This window comes from Lates calcarifer, linkage group LG19 (assembly GCF_001640805.2).
Source record: "Lates calcarifer isolate ASB-BC8 linkage group LG19, TLL_Latcal_v3, whole genome shotgun sequence".
Classification (NCBI taxonomy): domain Eukaryota; kingdom Metazoa; phylum Chordata; class Actinopteri; family Centropomidae; genus Lates; species Lates calcarifer.
The window spans coordinates 22,380,687-22,397,626 of record NC_066851.1 but is presented as its reverse complement, the minus strand read 5'-3'; the positions used below and the strand labels follow the sequence as shown (position 1 = coordinate 22,397,626).

Here is a 16,940-nt window from a genome sequence, read left to right as displayed (position 1 = left end):
AGCGCCACCATTACATCTATTACCTCGGTAACATAAATACAGTAACTGGCAGTTAATTGATAAGAGCTGCAGAGTGACTGAAATGTGACTAAATAAAGATCCTGACTGATGAATTGTTGATAAACTGATCAGTTTAATTCCAGCGTCCTCATACAGGGACGTTTCATTTCAGGTTTTATTACCGTCTACGTCTAAATAACTGTTGTCTACAAAAGACATGTGGTCAGACGCGTCCCAGATGTCAGCGAGTGATGAGTCCTAATCCATCTTGGTGGTTGTTTACAGCTGTGATTTAATCAATCACCCAATCACCTGCGGAGTTCTTGGGTTTTACACATTTGGCCAGGTGCGATTTAACTCACATCCTGACACGACTCTGGTTTCACACGTTGACAGTTGGTGGTGATGTGTAAACAAAGCTGGATAAGGTGCACTCAGCATGTCTGTGCACAACATTTACGGATTTAAAGAGACGCATTACAGGACTGAGTCAGATCCATTTTAACTGCTTGTATTTGCATGAACTGGAATAAAACATGAACTCGTTAATATTAAGGTTTTCTAAGTTTTTTGCAGCAGTTTAAAACGCGGTCATCTTCCACATCTTCCTGCACTTTGATTCTCCTGCTGCTGACAGAAAAATCTACACGTTTAATGTTTTCAAAACCCGACAAATTAAAAGGCGATTCATCCTGTCTGACTGAATTTTCCTCCTGTCGGGGTGGAGGAGCCTCGAGGCGTCGCCCCCATCATCGCGCCACAGTAAAACTCTCCACTGAAAGCCGTACTAATGCCATTATTGTCGGTGGGTTGACAGCTTCCCTCTGCAGGTTTCTGCTGACGGACGTCTTCTAAATTTGGTTGAGTTAAATTCACTCTGACTAATAAAAACACGCTCACACAGGTGATTTCTAAACCGACATCAGTCTTCTGCACCTGGAAACTGACACTCAGAGATAAAGAGAAACTCAGGCTCTGTAACCAGGCAGAATCTGTGTTCGCCATCTTTTCTCATCCATCTCTCTTTTATCACCTTCACCCTCCTGCTCCCTCTCAACACTTCTCTCTCTCTGCTTCTCAGCTCAGTTTCTGCTCATTAGATGGTTTACTACTGCAGCATCAGACCCAGAACTGACATTTCCATGATCACAGTTTGATTAGATTTAGTAATATTTTAGTGTTTCTCTTAAAGGATGCAGCTAATGATAGTTTTTATAGTCGAATCTAGTATAATTTAGCATTTAGAGATATGTCCATCACAGCGTCACACAGCTGCATTTAAGTGTCATTTAACAGCTAAATAAAATATAAACTTATAATATTTAGTTTAGAATAATATACGACAAAGAAAAGCAGGAAATCTTTTCATTTAAGAGGCTGGAATCTAAAAATATCAGATGTTGTTTCACTATTTTTGCTTGAAAAATGACTAAAATGATTAAACAATTATCAAAATAGTTTCATTTAATTAACTTTATGTCTCAGCTCTAGTTTCCAGTTTCATAAATCTTCTTTACGGCTTTATTCAGGATCATTTCAGAGAGAATCCATGTGATATGTTAATTCATGTGATGCTGACAAATATATAACACTTAAATCTGATTAAAACTACATTAATATTTAGTTTACAGCCTATATTTGTTTACATTTTGGAGAATTACTGACTATCAGTGGATTAGTGTGATACTGAGAAAAGATTCTCAGTCATGTTCTGAAGCGTCTCCTCCCTCTGATTTCTCTGGAGAATGAATGAAATCAATACGTTTCGTGTGCGTTAAGATTCGACTGAGTTATGACTCAAATTCACCTCACATGGCGTCGTCCCTGAGGAGGCTTTTGATCTTTCTGCTGAACGTTCACGTCTGTCACAGACCATTTCATCCAGGGGAAGGTTTTATGTAAAGTTTTAGATGCATTATTTAGAATTCAGGGATTCCTCACAAACATAAAAACCTCCCTCTCTCTCTTTCTCTTCTACATCTTTCTGTTTTTTTTTTTTTTGGGTGACTGGGAGTTCGCACCGACACATGTGCACCGACAGCCAACCCCAGCTGCTGTTATGTAAGAGCTCACCACCACCACCACCACCACCACCCTCCTGTTCATCGCTTTCATCCAGAGCACGATGGGGAGGCTTCACTCCCTCTCCCTCTCGTCTCTCTGCATGCAGCAGCTCGGCTCCTGTTTAATTTTTCATCATCACGTTTCATCTTTTCTTCTAAAGCTCTTCAGCGCTGAAATAATGAGACTGCCTCTGTGTTGTGAGGCTGTAACCCCGCTACCGTTTAACGCCTCACGCCATCTTCCCATCCCAACAACAGCTCGTGCACTTTTCTGATTGCACAACAGGGATCCGACGGTCATAACGACTAACGACTAAGCAAAACTTTTCTCTTTTTTTTTGACAAACATTTTTTTTTTACCTATTCTCTTCTGATCCGTGATGTCCAGCTCTGGTTCGGTGTAAGGCTTGAGCTCGTCCTCCTCGAATCCGGCATTGATCCATCGATCCTTCATGATTTGCTGCAAAAACAAATCGAGACAATTAGAGTCTGAGATTGACGCTGGGTTTCTGAGGCTGCTGTATACTGGCATTTCATGGCTCCAAAAATATTTTCTTTAACACAAATAAAGACCGGCACAAACATTTCTATTCAGGGTCCCTCAGATTTGCTTTTTAAATAATTACTGCGGATGTTTAAAGCTGGAATCCATAATGTTTTCTGGTCTAATAAACAGTGGAGCTCAACTGATGGTGGATTTTTTAGGTGACTACAAACAGATATCTGAGAATATAAACAATTCAGCAACAAATATCATCAACTGATTACTACTTTTGTACATTTTTGACAGAGGTGCTTTTAAATAACATTTAAAAAATGTCCATACAGCAAATAATGTACTAAACAAGACATTTTACATTTCAAGAATAGACATGTCCACACTGTGGTGGAAAAAACAATGTAATGGTAAATTATTGATGTGCTGCCATTTCTAGTAACTTATCAAGCTGACAAACAACACTCACATTCCTTCATCTGAGTGATGGTGGGACACACAAGTCCCCAAAAATCAAATCAAACTTTACTTTTATATAAAACAAATCATATATGAAATGCAACTTGAAGTGCTTAACATAAAGAGTTGGAAGTTAAAATTAGCACAAGTTTTAAAAACACTTCATCAGACGATTACATTTAAATGAAAAATAATAAAATAACAGAGAAAAATATGAGTAAAAGTCGAAATAGACGACACTAACCAGACTAAAAAGCTGTGTTTTAAGTTTGTCTTTTTTTTTTTTTTTAGAACCTGGGTTCCCCTCAGAAGCTCCTCACAGGTCGAGCTATAGTGGCTAAAAGCAGCCTCGTCATGGGTCTTAGACCATCAGAGGACCTGAGAGATCTAGTGGATCACAGGTCTGAAAACCTCATAGAAGCTGAGTTAAATCCAGATAACATCTGAGCTACAGTATGACCTGTAAATTAAAACACAGAGAAGGTGTTTGCTCCTGATATGTGTAAAGTTTGTGTTCTCAAGCGCTTTTATTTTGCCATTTCCTTTGAAAACAGAATCGTCTTATTTTGAAAGGCTGGAGGAGTTGAGCTTCAGAGCACTTTTCTTTACCCAGGAACATCTAATCTAATATTTACGTGGCTTTACAGCGGTCTGTAATTCACTCATTCACCTGTGTCAAACTAAAAGCTGATGAGAAAACTGCGTAGCCTCGATCGCTCTCCCGACCCGTCACCGTGACATCCATGTTTGCACCTTTATTTTTCAATTTGCAGCCGATCAATTGATCTCTGCTGGGTTTTAATAAGCACCGAGCCAAACTAATTATCACTGATCACGCTCTGATGTAACCGGAGCTTATGTCATAAACCAGGTCGGTCATGTGGCTGAGGCCAAACACATGTGACCCTCAGAGCCGAGCCAACAACGTTTAGTTTAATTCACTTACATTTAACTCGACAGAATTCAACAAGATGCAGTAAAACAGTTTCCTTCTCATTAAAAAAAGGCAAATGAAAGACAGAAACCAGTTCTTAGGAAACCTGATCCTGTTGAGAGCTCAGGTGCCAAAAATACTCCAGGAGATAAATTCAGTTTTATGTGTAAATCGTATTCTGCTGGGTGTCAGGTGAAGCGATCACAGATCAGAGATAATCATTAACACTTTTCTGACGACGTGATCGTCACTGTGATTGATCTGTGGAGCAAATCTCTGACCTCTCTGCCTCCTACATGAAACACTTTGACTATTTTAATCTCAGACGACGCTCTGAGTGAAATGAAACGTCTAAATATTTCCACTATTATCTGGTTATGAATTGTGGAAAAATTAAATTGTGATTTTTATTAATGTCTAGCTTGTATCTGTCAGGACATAGTCACAGTCTGAACTCTGTCTCCATCCAACAAACTACAATAAAAGGACTGATGTGCGGTCAGATAAAACATGAACTCTTCCTGTTTTTCCAATTTTTAGAGCTTGACCTTGAACTCACCTCTCTGGCTTCAGTTCTACTTTTTAGTGGGACTGACTCGGACTTAACTACGTTAGCTTTGTGTGCTCTGCTGCAAACTGTGAGGTGTCCTCGAGTCGTGGATGGAAGTCACAGAAGTGAACAAGATTAAAAAAATAAATAAATAAATGGTACAAACACAAGAATGACGATGCATTATTCATGGTTACAACATCAGAAAGGAGGAGGAGAGTGTGGGCCGGGCGCACACAGAAAACAGGACACCGTGGGCGTCAGAGGAGATGATGCAGGAGAAGGAGGGGGGGTGGGGGGGTGATGCAGGGACCAGGAGGAGAAGAAGAAGTGGAGGGAGGTGGAGGATAGATGGCATTCTCCGATGGTGCAGACGTGCTGGAGGTAGGTAGGGGGAGGAGGGTTAAAAACTGAGAAGTATATTTACATTTTCTGCGTCCTCCCTCACCTCGAGAGTACCCCGCTTCGCCGGGTTGAGCACCAGGAAGCGTTTGAGGAGGTTCTCGCAGTCTGTGGACATGTAGAAAGGGATGCGGTACTTCCCTCGGAGGACGCGCTCCCGCAGCTCCTGCAGAGACCAGAACGACGAGCAGGAAGTTAGGAAGAGGTTGTCCACTAACATGCTTGTTGTCTGACAACATTATGGATAGGATTCCTACAGATTTACACCTTTTATTAAAGAGTAAGATCCTTTTTTTCAATCCAGAAACATCACTACCTATCAGTACCAGACTCCATTAACAAAAGCAGGAATTTTACCGAGCAGAACGCAGGAGCTGCTGCCTCCATCTGTTAGTTTGTTTGTGTTATTGTGTGGTACTTTTACTTATATAAGGGATCTGAATACTTCTACCACCAATGAAAGTCACACAGTAACACAAACAAACTAACATATCAACACAGAAATACTCACAGAAGCTCTTGTGTTCTGCTCAGTAAAATTACTGTTTTTGTCAATGGAGTCTGGCAGGGGGTTTTAAATTCTTGAATTAAAAGGCGAGCTCTCTTCACGGACCAATAAAACTGATAAAGGTGCTACCATCCACCACGCCACACCCACCTTGAGGTTCTGTCCATCGAAGGGCAGCGAGCCGCTGACCAGCGTGTACAGTATGACCCCCAGACTCCAGACGTCCACCTCCGGCCCGTCGTACTTCTTCCCCTGGAACAGCTCGGGCGCCGCATACGGAGGAGAGCCGCAGAACGTGTCCAGCTTGTTGCCCAGAGTGAACTCGTTGCTGAAGCCGAAGTCGGCGATCTTGATGTTCATGTCGGCGTCGAGGAGCAGGTTCTCAGCCTGCGGACACATCGTTAGAGGTCAGAGGTTACGATCCTTTTTATCTACAGCGCATCTGTCCTGTTAATGTAATATAGATGAACTCATTCAGTCTCAGTCTTTCTTCCTCACAGCACCGCCGGAGAAACTGAATTAATCAAACTGAAGATTAGCAGGGTTTGGGCTGATTTTGATCAAATATGAATTGAATTAATCAGTGACAGAAATTATTAATGAGGCTTATTAAGATATTTCAGGGAGAGGAATCTGCCTAAATATGGTGGAATCAAGTTAAACAGCTTCCAACACATTGTCTCAACTAGCAAAGGTCAGAGAATGGCTTCTAAAGTGTTCATCTGTCCATCAATGATATAACTTATAAAAGAAACATTTTGCTAAACACCTGGTCAAGAAATAGTCAGACTCAAAACCTCTCACTGCATTGATTTAATAAATAAATGATAAGCAACATGAAAACTGCAGCTACCACACAAGTCGTAACAGTGGTATTTATCACTTCATCTAGCTCAAAATTAAAATCATGAACTTTTTAGTTTAGAAAATAGTTCTCAGAGCAGAAAATGACATCTGTTTTATTCAGCGACAGCCCAAAACCCAAATAAAATTAACTTAAAATGACAAAAGCTGCAGGTTTCAGATTTGGAGATTCATTTTCTAACTAATCAATTATTTACTTCTGTTCTTTTCCCATATTCTCAGAGTGGTCTGAGCTCATAAAACAGTAAAAGTCTCCTTTGTGAATGAAACAGTTTCGAACGTAGGCGAAGACTTCGAGTCAAACATCTGCTCGCGCACACAGCTGTGGGCGAAAGACTAATTAGGAAGCGGAGACGGAACCTCAAGTCGAGCCGGAGGATCGGACTGACATCCTGAGAGGCTTTCAGCTGCGTGAGGGGAGGCAGGAGGGACACGAGTCACGCCGTGGCTGACCATCACCGAAAACACACATTTTACTCTCAGCCGGTGAGTCAAAAACGGCTCAAAAAGCAGCTTCGAGCCTGAGGAATCGAGGTTCGTCTGGTGGTTGAGACTGACACCTGTCCTCATTACACACAAGGACAAACACATTTGTTATAAGCTGCATGTGTAGAGGGAGAAGACGCTGCTCGTCTCAGATCTCCCCTCAGCATGGATCATTCATGAAGCTCTGCAGAGGGAACAGTGTAGACGCACCGCTGCCGACAGAGCAGATAACACGGGCTGCTCTTCACCGAGTGACTCCCACTGACGGCGAGATAAAAATACAGGAGCATCAATATTTATACTCGGAGAGGTGGAGCACGTCACGGCGTTCCACGTACACTACGACGGGTGATGTGGTGGTGGAATGTGAGCAGACCTGTAATGTTTGCAGACGCTCGCCCTCCACCTGAGCTGGGGAGGAAGCAGAGCCTCGTTAAGTGTTTTTAAAATCAGACGTGCTGCGTTTAAGTCGTCAGCGGGAACACGGGAGTTAAGATGGGAGTCATAAAACACGCCACACTGACGTCAGCTCTCCACACTGTGACCTTTCTATCCGATATGAGTCAGAGGAAATTAGCCTCAAAGGTGGAGACACTTTGCTAATTTAAACTCCGGTTATGACGACTAATAAACATGAATATGTGTATTCATTTTAGCTCTAAAATGCAAATTACCATGAACCCTCAGCAGAGTGGAAATGGGAATTAAAACATGAATAAAATCTCTGACATTAAGAGCCCAGATAATCAACCTGTGACACGTCAGTAAAGGTAATTATCAGCTGATAGATCAGCATCTGTGTTTACGCTGACAGTTCAGAAACTAAATAGAAAATTAAAAACATTTTGTTTTACACTTGCAAGAAACCTACATATTTATAGAAGCAAATTTGTATTTATAGACACCCAAATGATATATGATAATTGATATAAGCTGCATTTAAGTGTATATTCTACCCACATTTTTACGCTACAAGCTATTATTCTCACCTTCCACTAATCTGTCAATTATTCTTGTGATCAGTCGTTTGTAATCGAGTAATCACAGGACATTCTGGTGGTCTAATGATAGAGGACCAAACCACGTGGCTGCAACATCCACGGTTCGATTCCCAAACTTTGTTGTCATACCCTTCAAAAAATAAACTCTAAAGATTCAGTCCAATATCATGAAAGACTAAGAGAACCAGCAAATATTTTAGAACCCATTTTAGAGGCTAAAACCAGTGAATTTATGCATTATAGTTTTAAAAACAACGAATCCCTCATCAATATAGCTCCAGATTAATTATCTATCAATAAACTGGTAGTTTCAGCCTCATATTTAACATTACTCATGTTTTTGACAGTAAATAAATAAGATAAATAAGAACTGTTTGGACTCTAAAGTGAAATAAGGGAACTGAAGTGTCTGTGATCGTCTCTTTGCTCTGTCTCAGTAAAACTTTCCTCGGCCTCCTCTGAGATAATGTCCTGCAGCTGCCGACTAGACTACAAACCAGTGCGGCTTCTCTGAACTCACCTTGAGGTCTCTGTGAACAATGTGCTTCTGGTGGCAGTACTGCACCGCCGATACAATCTGTACAGGAGAGAGAGAGAGAGAGGAGTTTAGTTAAACGTCTGGTGTTGTGTTCTCAGACAGTGATAGAGGATGTGGTGGAGGAAGGAGGAGGAGGTGATGTGGTTGACACTGACAGGAAAGATGAAACATAACGCAGGTGGAGCTGAAGACATGAAGAGGGTGAGACAACAGGTTTCTACTGCTGCACATTCATCTGCCTCACACAGTACAGTACAGAAAGCTGTGAAGCATTTTCAATATCAGGACACATGTGGTTCCTATATTTACCTCTGAAAATGAACTTATTTCAGCTTTAATTCTCGTGCGCCTATAAAGATGAAGTGAACAGATGTCCGACACTCTCTGAAAAAGCATCTGATAGCGTCAGATAATGGACGCCTCTGTTTACAACTTCCAGATGAACAAAGACATGCTATTAAATGACCAGGGTTTTTCTGCACCAACAGATCAGATGGTTAAACTGTCATTTAGCCTCTGTCCTGATGGGTTAAAAACAGAAATCTGTGCAACAAGAACAGCCTGGTTTTTGTTAGCACACGCTTTGAACTACCACTTCACATGTTAAGACGAATTCTCAAGGAGGCAGATTATTAAATTAGCTAAATAAAATGATTATCGGCAACAGCGGATATATTCATCCAGTCACCAAACCGTAATAAAACTGCACCATAGTTATACACAGTTACCATGGACCTAAGCTGTTACCTTTGCATCATAATTGTCTCATAATCATAATGTAGAAAGCTCATGAAGTAAAATTATCAAATTTTGATTCAACAATCCCTCTGAACATGCTGAACAGTCTCCTCTTAAAAAGACCCAGAAACCTATTTTCCTTACGAGCGTCGTGGTCCAACATGAGGCAGGAGTTCTGGCTACTTTACATAACACATCTGTTTTTTAAAAAGTTGGTGTCACCTACCTCTGAGCACAAATCATTCAGCTGTATATCTGAGTTTAAATCTGCAGGGGGGCTGTTTAATTATGCTCCCAGGCCATTGTCAATTAAATCTGATCAGATGACGCCCACACAGTCCTCAACAAACACACAGACCCAGGGTTGTGAAGTTAAACTCTGATTGTTTCATATTTAGTCATAAATATTTAAGGTTATAGAGGAACACATTAGACGTCAGGTAAATTCAGTTACTTCACATTCTTGGTTCTTTTATTAACGACTGATATTCTCTCAGTTGTGTTTCTGATGAGCTTGAATTAGTGCAGGTTTTAGCTGAAATGTTTGTGTTCTGTCGTATATGAAGCTGTCTTTCTCATGCAATGACAACAGAGAAAACAGTGTTTCCCCGTCTTCCAAACAACAGCTAGTGACCTTGAACTGTGTGTGACAGCCGCTGAGAGATAACTGATGGGGAAGGAGGCAGGTTCGGACATTTGTTATCTGTGCCGCCTCTGGGACAGCGACGTCTCTGTTTGTCTGAGGCAGAGCCGGGAGCAGAGGTGTGAAACCAGAACACTGCAGGGGAAGAAAAAGCTGGGTACCTGTCTAAATTTAGCCCTGGCCTCTTTTTCCTTCATTCTTCCATGTGCAACCAGGTAGTCGAACACCTCTCCTGCAAAAGAAAAGAGAGAGAGAGGGAGGGAGTCGGTGTTAGAAGGAGCAATGAATGAGACGCCAGAGGATGATGGAGAGAAGGTAGAGAACTTATAAAAATAAGCAGATAAAAATAACTTTTTCTAAGCAGCTGGCCCGCACCGTCACCCATGTGCATGGTTTGAGGGCGTTTCTTGACAATACTGAGACGAGCGCGGCGCTGCTTCCTCCACACTCAGCCTCTCCTGGAGGCAACGAAGCTGCTGCCGTGTGCTCCAGCAGCAGCAGCAGACCCTCTTCCTCGGCCCACACTTCTGCACACTTCCAGCCAAAACGTGACTACGCTCACTCATGTGCTAACTGAAGTCGAGCACGCTGGCATGTGCATGTGGCAAGAAGAGGAACTAAACAAAATAACAAGCAACAAAAACCCGCAACAGAAACGCCTCCTCCCTTTTCCACTTTTCCTGAATCCTCGAAACCCTCCCACTCTCTCAGAGCTGACCTGCAGAGGCGTCCGAGTGAGCGTTTCTGTACTTCCTCTAGAAAAGCAACAATTCATCGCCGGCCTCTGACTCAACGGCTAAAGACAGAGTGTGCCTGCTAACACTTTACAGATCAGAGCTAAAGAGCACGCTGTGTGCCGTACGCTGGGGATGAGATTAGGGATCAACACCGGAAAAGGAGTGAGTTTACACACAAATATGTAACAAGAAAAACTGGATATTAGGATTTAGAGACATTCCTGTTTAATCAAATAAAGCAGAGGAAACTTCCTGAGTTGTACTGCCTGTAGAGGTGCCCCAGTTTCTGCTTTCAGGCTGTTAGCCCCGATCCAGGCTGCAGACTACATATCACAGTAACTGACTAATATCCTAGACTTGTACATTTAGATCCAAAGATCAGATCTTCAAAAATAGTTCTGGGATGAAAGTTTAAGAAAATAAAAGCCAGATGAATGCTACGAAATCTTTTTAATCGACCTGTAAACTGGGAAAACAAGAGGAGAGTGCTGAGAGTCTACAACCGTCAAAGTTGGAGACTTTTCATGGGAATTAACAGGAATAAACTGGAAACTTGCAAGATTAGCAGGTTGGTCTATAACAGGGAATTTAAATGTAGCCGAAGAAAAAAACATTTTGCAGCATAGTCTCAGTTAAAACAACCAGATTTAATGTAAATTCAGTCGAATTTCTACCTCTGCAGCCAGAGGGAATTCTTTCATTTCACATTTTGAATGGGACTTTTCGGGAGAGTATCCTGTGGAATATGTTTATTTCATTCAGCATTCATGTTTTTTTTGTTGCTCAATGAAAGACTCTATCACATCACACAATCATCAATTTTTTAAACTTGCATTAGTTTGCATGTATGTCTGCTTCTGTCAAAACATTTTCCAAACCTTTGCAACCCGGCTCCTAATAGTAAAAATCTCTGCTTTGTTTTCTACGTGAGGCTGCAGGGGGCGCTGTTGCTGAGCAAAGTTACGTTGTGTTGCTTTAAGTGTGTTCAATGTTTACTTAGTTTAGTGTGTCTGCATGTTAACATGAAGTGTGTTTACATGCACTTGAGAAACCAGGTTACTCAGAGAAACTGGGTCACACACGTAATCAGACGACGCGTTCACATGTACTGTAATAACTCGTAAATCAATATACAACTGTAATAGGTCAGTGTTCAGCCACGCATCATCAATACTCTGCGTAACAAATTTAATCACAGAATCTGTAACTGAAATGTTGGACAAAGTTCCTGGAGAGATCCATGTAGTTCTGGATCAGGGCTGGAAGAAGCTGATCTGCTGTGAGAGCTGAGCTGTCGCCTCCAAATTCAGCTGGAATTCCAAGAAAATCAATGCCAAACTGAGAGAAATATTAGATTTACTTCATTAAGATCTAATGCAATTGGCCCGCGATCAGAGTCCCCATCTCGGTCGGTAATGTGATTTGCTCCTCGGCGAGCAGGTCCTCGCAATTTGTCGTCTCGCGCTTGGCTCAGCAGTCCGAATACGACCTTTCCAGGAAATCAATGGTGAGATGTGCCTCTTAGGGGTCTGAGTATGTGTGACACTGCATTAAATAAGAAGCTTTCAGCACAAGAAAACCCTGAGCTGTAAACTAAGTGCAGGAGAGCAGCTGTAGCTCCCAGAGTTTCTGGATTTCCTCTCTTGTATTTGCCTTGTTTAATGTTTCCACCTCCTTATTATTCTTCATTATTCTGCAGAACAGAGGCACTTATCTGCTATAAACACTTGAGAGAACAAATATAGCGCTGGTTTCCCTTTACAGACTCATCACTAAGACTTGTGAGATGCAGTTACAACCAGGGGAGGAAGTGCACTCATATCTGCACAATGCTGAATACGTTAACAAATTGAAGGTGATGGCAGTCGACCAATGTCTTTTTCCTGTTCTGACTTTGTGGACGAATTTGTGGCTCTCACAATCAGAAATACTTATATTTATATTTATACTTCTATATTTATTTTATCTCTTGCGGGAAATTGTTGAGTTGCAACAATTTCTGGGGACCAGCATTAAGATTTAACACATTTTCAAACACTATATTTGGCTAATCTGTAAAGAGCTCCCGTAGTTGACGTCAGATGAAACCAAAACACCGTCATATTGGCAGGAAAGTACGTTGTTCAAATTACTGCCAGGCATACCGCTGCTAGCAGCTAACTGGTCTCTGTGGCTCCTGCATTTATAAAAAGTGAACATGGTGGACAGAAAAACGACAGAAATGGATTACTCAAAGCGAGCAGAAGAGAACGGAGCGATGGGAACCCACGGGCAACGGATTCAGCTTATGTAGCGATCACTTCCTATCAGGTAAAAAAAATCCAGCACTTCCTAACTTTAATATCTGGTTTATTTTACACGCTTTTACTACGATTTCTAACAGTTCTATTTTCATAAGACATTTTAGACCCATGCATTGTGGCGTGGATTTTGCGGGGCTAGCTTGTTGATCAGGTGATTGTAGATGTCTGGATGCTGAAGGTCTGTAATACTCGTGAAAAGCAAACCAGGGCATTGTAAGGGTCAATACTGCTTAGTCTATGTTTTGCAATATATCATTAAATTTCTGTGAATTTAAAGTGTGGCTCAGGCTTTTCCTGCCAACATGGCGGTGTAAACAAACCAAGTCACGTGACGTCTGGGGCTCTACTGCATACGTTTCTCATAATTTCACAGGACGTTCTACTCTTAATTTCACGCTAATTATAGCCAGCTAAGGTTTCCATCCAGACATGAAATTAACAAACAAAAAACACGTAGAAAACATGATGGAAATGTGGCATTTATGTTTGTTTCTTGTATTAATCTCCTCATTACTCCAGATTTTTTTTTGCCTTTAACTTTTCCACCTCAGCCAAGCGTAAAAACTTTGCGATATTTGAACCTGAGATTCAAACAATATTTTTTTAATGCACAAACTGAAAGTGCACACAAAACAGGTGAATAGAAATATGCTTATCTCCACGCCTCTAACAAGTGCACATAACCTTTGTCTCTCAGGTGAACCAGATACAGGTCCTTCAGATACAGGTTTCAGTGAATGATGAATAAATTTGTACTTGGGGTTTAAAATGGAACAGTTCCTCCAGGATTCTGTCTCAGTTTTTCTTTTATTAAGAAGCAAGTTAAATTGTTATTTCCAGGAAACCTTCTAGGAAATAATCAGCGAGTTACCAGGAAATAAAGGACTCAGAGAATAAAGTGTTGCCCTTCTAGTTTTCTGTTCTTATACAGCGGAAAAACAAGTAAAAACTTCTGATTTGTACATTCTTCTTTTCAGGTAGAAGTAGAATCTGCAGACTTTAAGCTGCTTCCCAGGATCTATAAATTATTGACAACCACATTTATCACATTTGGTGTTAATAAATTATACTCAGGACCTTTGGAGCAGCACACAGTGTTCACATTTCTCCTATATCAGGTCATCTCTCTACAGCAGCTGTTGAGATAAGGTTTTCCCACTTATATTTTTGATGTTTTACAGTCTTACTGTTACTTCTTCATGTTTATACTTCACTGTGCTTATGTTTAAATAACAACAAACAAACTGTATTAATGTATTTTCATTCAACTAATGGGGCTAAATTTCTCAGTTAAGGACAGGTTTGACATGTTGGAGGTGCATGGTTTTTCAAAATGTGAATAATTTAATTTCCGTCTCACCTCCGCTGGCGTACTCCATCACCAGGTAGAGCGTCCTCTCCGTCTCAATCACTTCAAAAAGCTTGACTGAAAGAGACAGAGAGAAATTATCAATCATTATCAAGTTCAATTATGTCTGAAAGATGAATTCATGGACATGAAAATGTTTCCAAACAGACACCAAGAGAGTTGAGGAGTGGGGGGGAAGCGGAGTCACGTGGATCAGAGTGTGTTTGTGTCGTGACCATCTAAAGCACAGCATCGAGCCGAGCTGAGCAGCACTCAATATTTACTGTACGGTCCAAAAGCTGGGTGGTTTTTTTTGTATACTGCAGTGTGTTCAGCTCGGAGATATAAAAGACTGTGTGATGATCGGCTGAGGGCTGCGCTGCTAAATATAGACAAGGTGGGAAGGAAGACAAAGATAGAGAGAGTAGAGAGGGGAGAGATAAAGAGTGTACGGGCTGGTAAGCGCTTACTATCACCCTGGTAATTATAATCACATTTCTGCAGAGGAAATCATGGAGCACAGGGAAAGGAAATTAAAAGTAATTAGCGGGGAATCCCGTCTCTAAAATCAAACCACAGCAGGCGTGTCTGATGTGAACGTCCTGTGTGTGTGTGTGTGTTTTATTTACTAGGTACATCTGGATAAAACTAACATCCTCCTCTCATGATGGTTATAATGTTCTCTGGCAGCTCAGAGTAGTTAGTTAACCAGTCGACAGCAGATTCTTCAGCAACTATAATCACTTTCAGTCAAATGACCGATATTCTCCGGTTCTAGCTTTTTAAATGTGAATATTTGAATATTTTTCTTTGTCAAATGTGATTGTGAACTACATATATTTAGAGTTTTGGACCATGAAACAACTAAATGATTCAGTCAGCTTCAGTCTTAGCTGTGGGCCCATGTGCAGAGGTCAGTAAAGATGTACATTTTAGTCCTGGAGCTGGGACAATTACTTGATTAATCAAAGTCATTTTTAACATTATAATCAGATATTACACATCCCAGAATCAGCACAACCTCAGCTAATCACATCTGTTTTAGTCATTTTCTTCAAAACAGCACTTTAAACCATGAGATCCAAACAAAATGTCAACACAGGAAGTTGCACACACTTCTCTGGATTGTCCCAAAACTGATTTGAGCTTCTAACTTCTTCTGTCTGTGAGTTATGTCCATTCTTTCGGGCAGTATCCATCTCTGCTGCCAGAGATTTGCATGTTTTCCTGCCTGTATCTCCCTAAATGTGTCCTGCATCATGGTAGTTCCTGCCCAGAATCACACACAGTCCTTTCCTTCTGTTTTCAGTATTTCTTTTTATAGCACAGGTCTTTACATATTTTTCATCTTTTGTGAACCACATTGTCGGCATTGTTTCTATGAAACCTGCCACATAAACAATGTATTATCATTAAAATGATCATTGTGATCATAAACATCCTCATCTGGAAGCATGAGACGATGAAACATGCAACATCTTGAACCTGTCGGACATTTTTTACACCAATTAGTGGAGAAAATGATCAGCAAACTGCTCGATAATTAAAATAATAATAACCTAAACACCACCAGATAAAGACACTGATGCCACTTCCCATCTCTTTCTAACTCTCCAGTTAATGTTTGAGCTCTCAGCAGCTGAGGTTTTTATGATGCTGGCTTCTTGTTGCTGCAGTGGTTTGGTGTTCGCTGGTATTTCCTCTTGAAGCTGGTTGTCTTATGCCAGAGCTTGCTGCCGCTCCAGGCAGTGCTGCGCGCTCTTGTTTATTGATCAAAACCACTTCATTTTTATTTCTAATCCAAAAACACAAAGCGGAAAGAATGGCGCTTCAGTTTCGGGCCTCATCAATCAGCCACAGTCGTCGGCAGAGGACGACAACAGGCTGCAAGTTTTAGTCACGAATCATCTGAGGACATTTTATCGTCCGATAATTTCAATGTCACAGGCGTTTTATAAAATCTCAGGAATGTTTCTGGCACAGGGATGAAGTGTCTGACCTCGGCGAACCAACCTCATACTCGGCACGGCTGCCATATTTACAGGAACTTTTACATCTGCCAGGACTGTTTGATTTTCAAGAACAATCCAAGAAAAGAAAAGGCTTCACCAACAGCACAAAATACTTAAAAACCTGCTGATAAACGAGTGACTGGCAGCATGTTGGTGGTTCATGTGACTGTCCAGTGAGAGGAGGTCAAAGGTTACAGCACCGCATGTCATACAGTGTTGGTTGATCCACTTACCTATATTCGGATGATTTCAAGATCTTCATTATTCTAACTTCTCTGAAGAGCTGAAACAAAAGAAAAGAGAGAAAAGGAGAATTTATACTAAACTCTGCATGTTTTTCAAGATTCAGTCCACTTATTTCTATTTCAACATAGTTAATAATAGGAATATTTGTGCTTCGGTGAATACCTAGAAAACAAAAACCTCAGGACAGAATGTACTGAGACAGGAAGCAGGTGATAAAAACCACATTACTCAACACCCACCAAGTAAAAACCCACAATAATACAAAGAAATAAAGCTGATTGACAAGAGCTGCATCACAGAAACACTTCACTAAAGGTACGAACTGATCTGTGAACCTCAAGATGTAGTGTAGTTTAACCTGCACAGAAACAATCTCAGTCGACTCTTTCCAGTGTCTTTTCTTCATGACAAAATTTTCAGTAGAGATGAGACGACGCCATCGAGATAAGAAACACTCAAGAAGTTGATCGATAGTGAATTTCCATCATCAGGATCATCCTGAATGGGGATAATCGTTAAAATCCTGTTGTTGTCTAGCCAACATACAGCCATGTATTGATTTATTTTGTCAGTTACTTAACTTAGCAAGTGTTGCTAACGTTACCTGGCTAA

The 16,940-nt window shown here is 41.0% G+C and overlaps 1 protein-coding gene across 1 annotated transcript in view; it reads right to left on the bottom strand.

Annotated features, from left to right (window-relative positions):
* Positions 1 to 16,940, bottom strand: part of mark3a (MAP/microtubule affinity-regulating kinase 3a) — a 50,459-nt gene that overhangs the window by 16,358 nt on the left and 17,161 nt on the right. Inside the window, 8 exon segments of the mRNA XM_018675995.2 lie at positions 2,424 to 2,523; positions 4,951 to 5,070; positions 5,563 to 5,799; positions 8,284 to 8,340; positions 9,844 to 9,914; positions 14,083 to 14,148; positions 16,316 to 16,331; positions 16,333 to 16,365. Coding sequence (XP_018531511.1) covers positions 2,424 to 2,523; positions 4,951 to 5,070; positions 5,563 to 5,799; positions 8,284 to 8,340; positions 9,844 to 9,914; positions 14,083 to 14,148; positions 16,316 to 16,331; positions 16,333 to 16,365 — 700 coding nt within the window.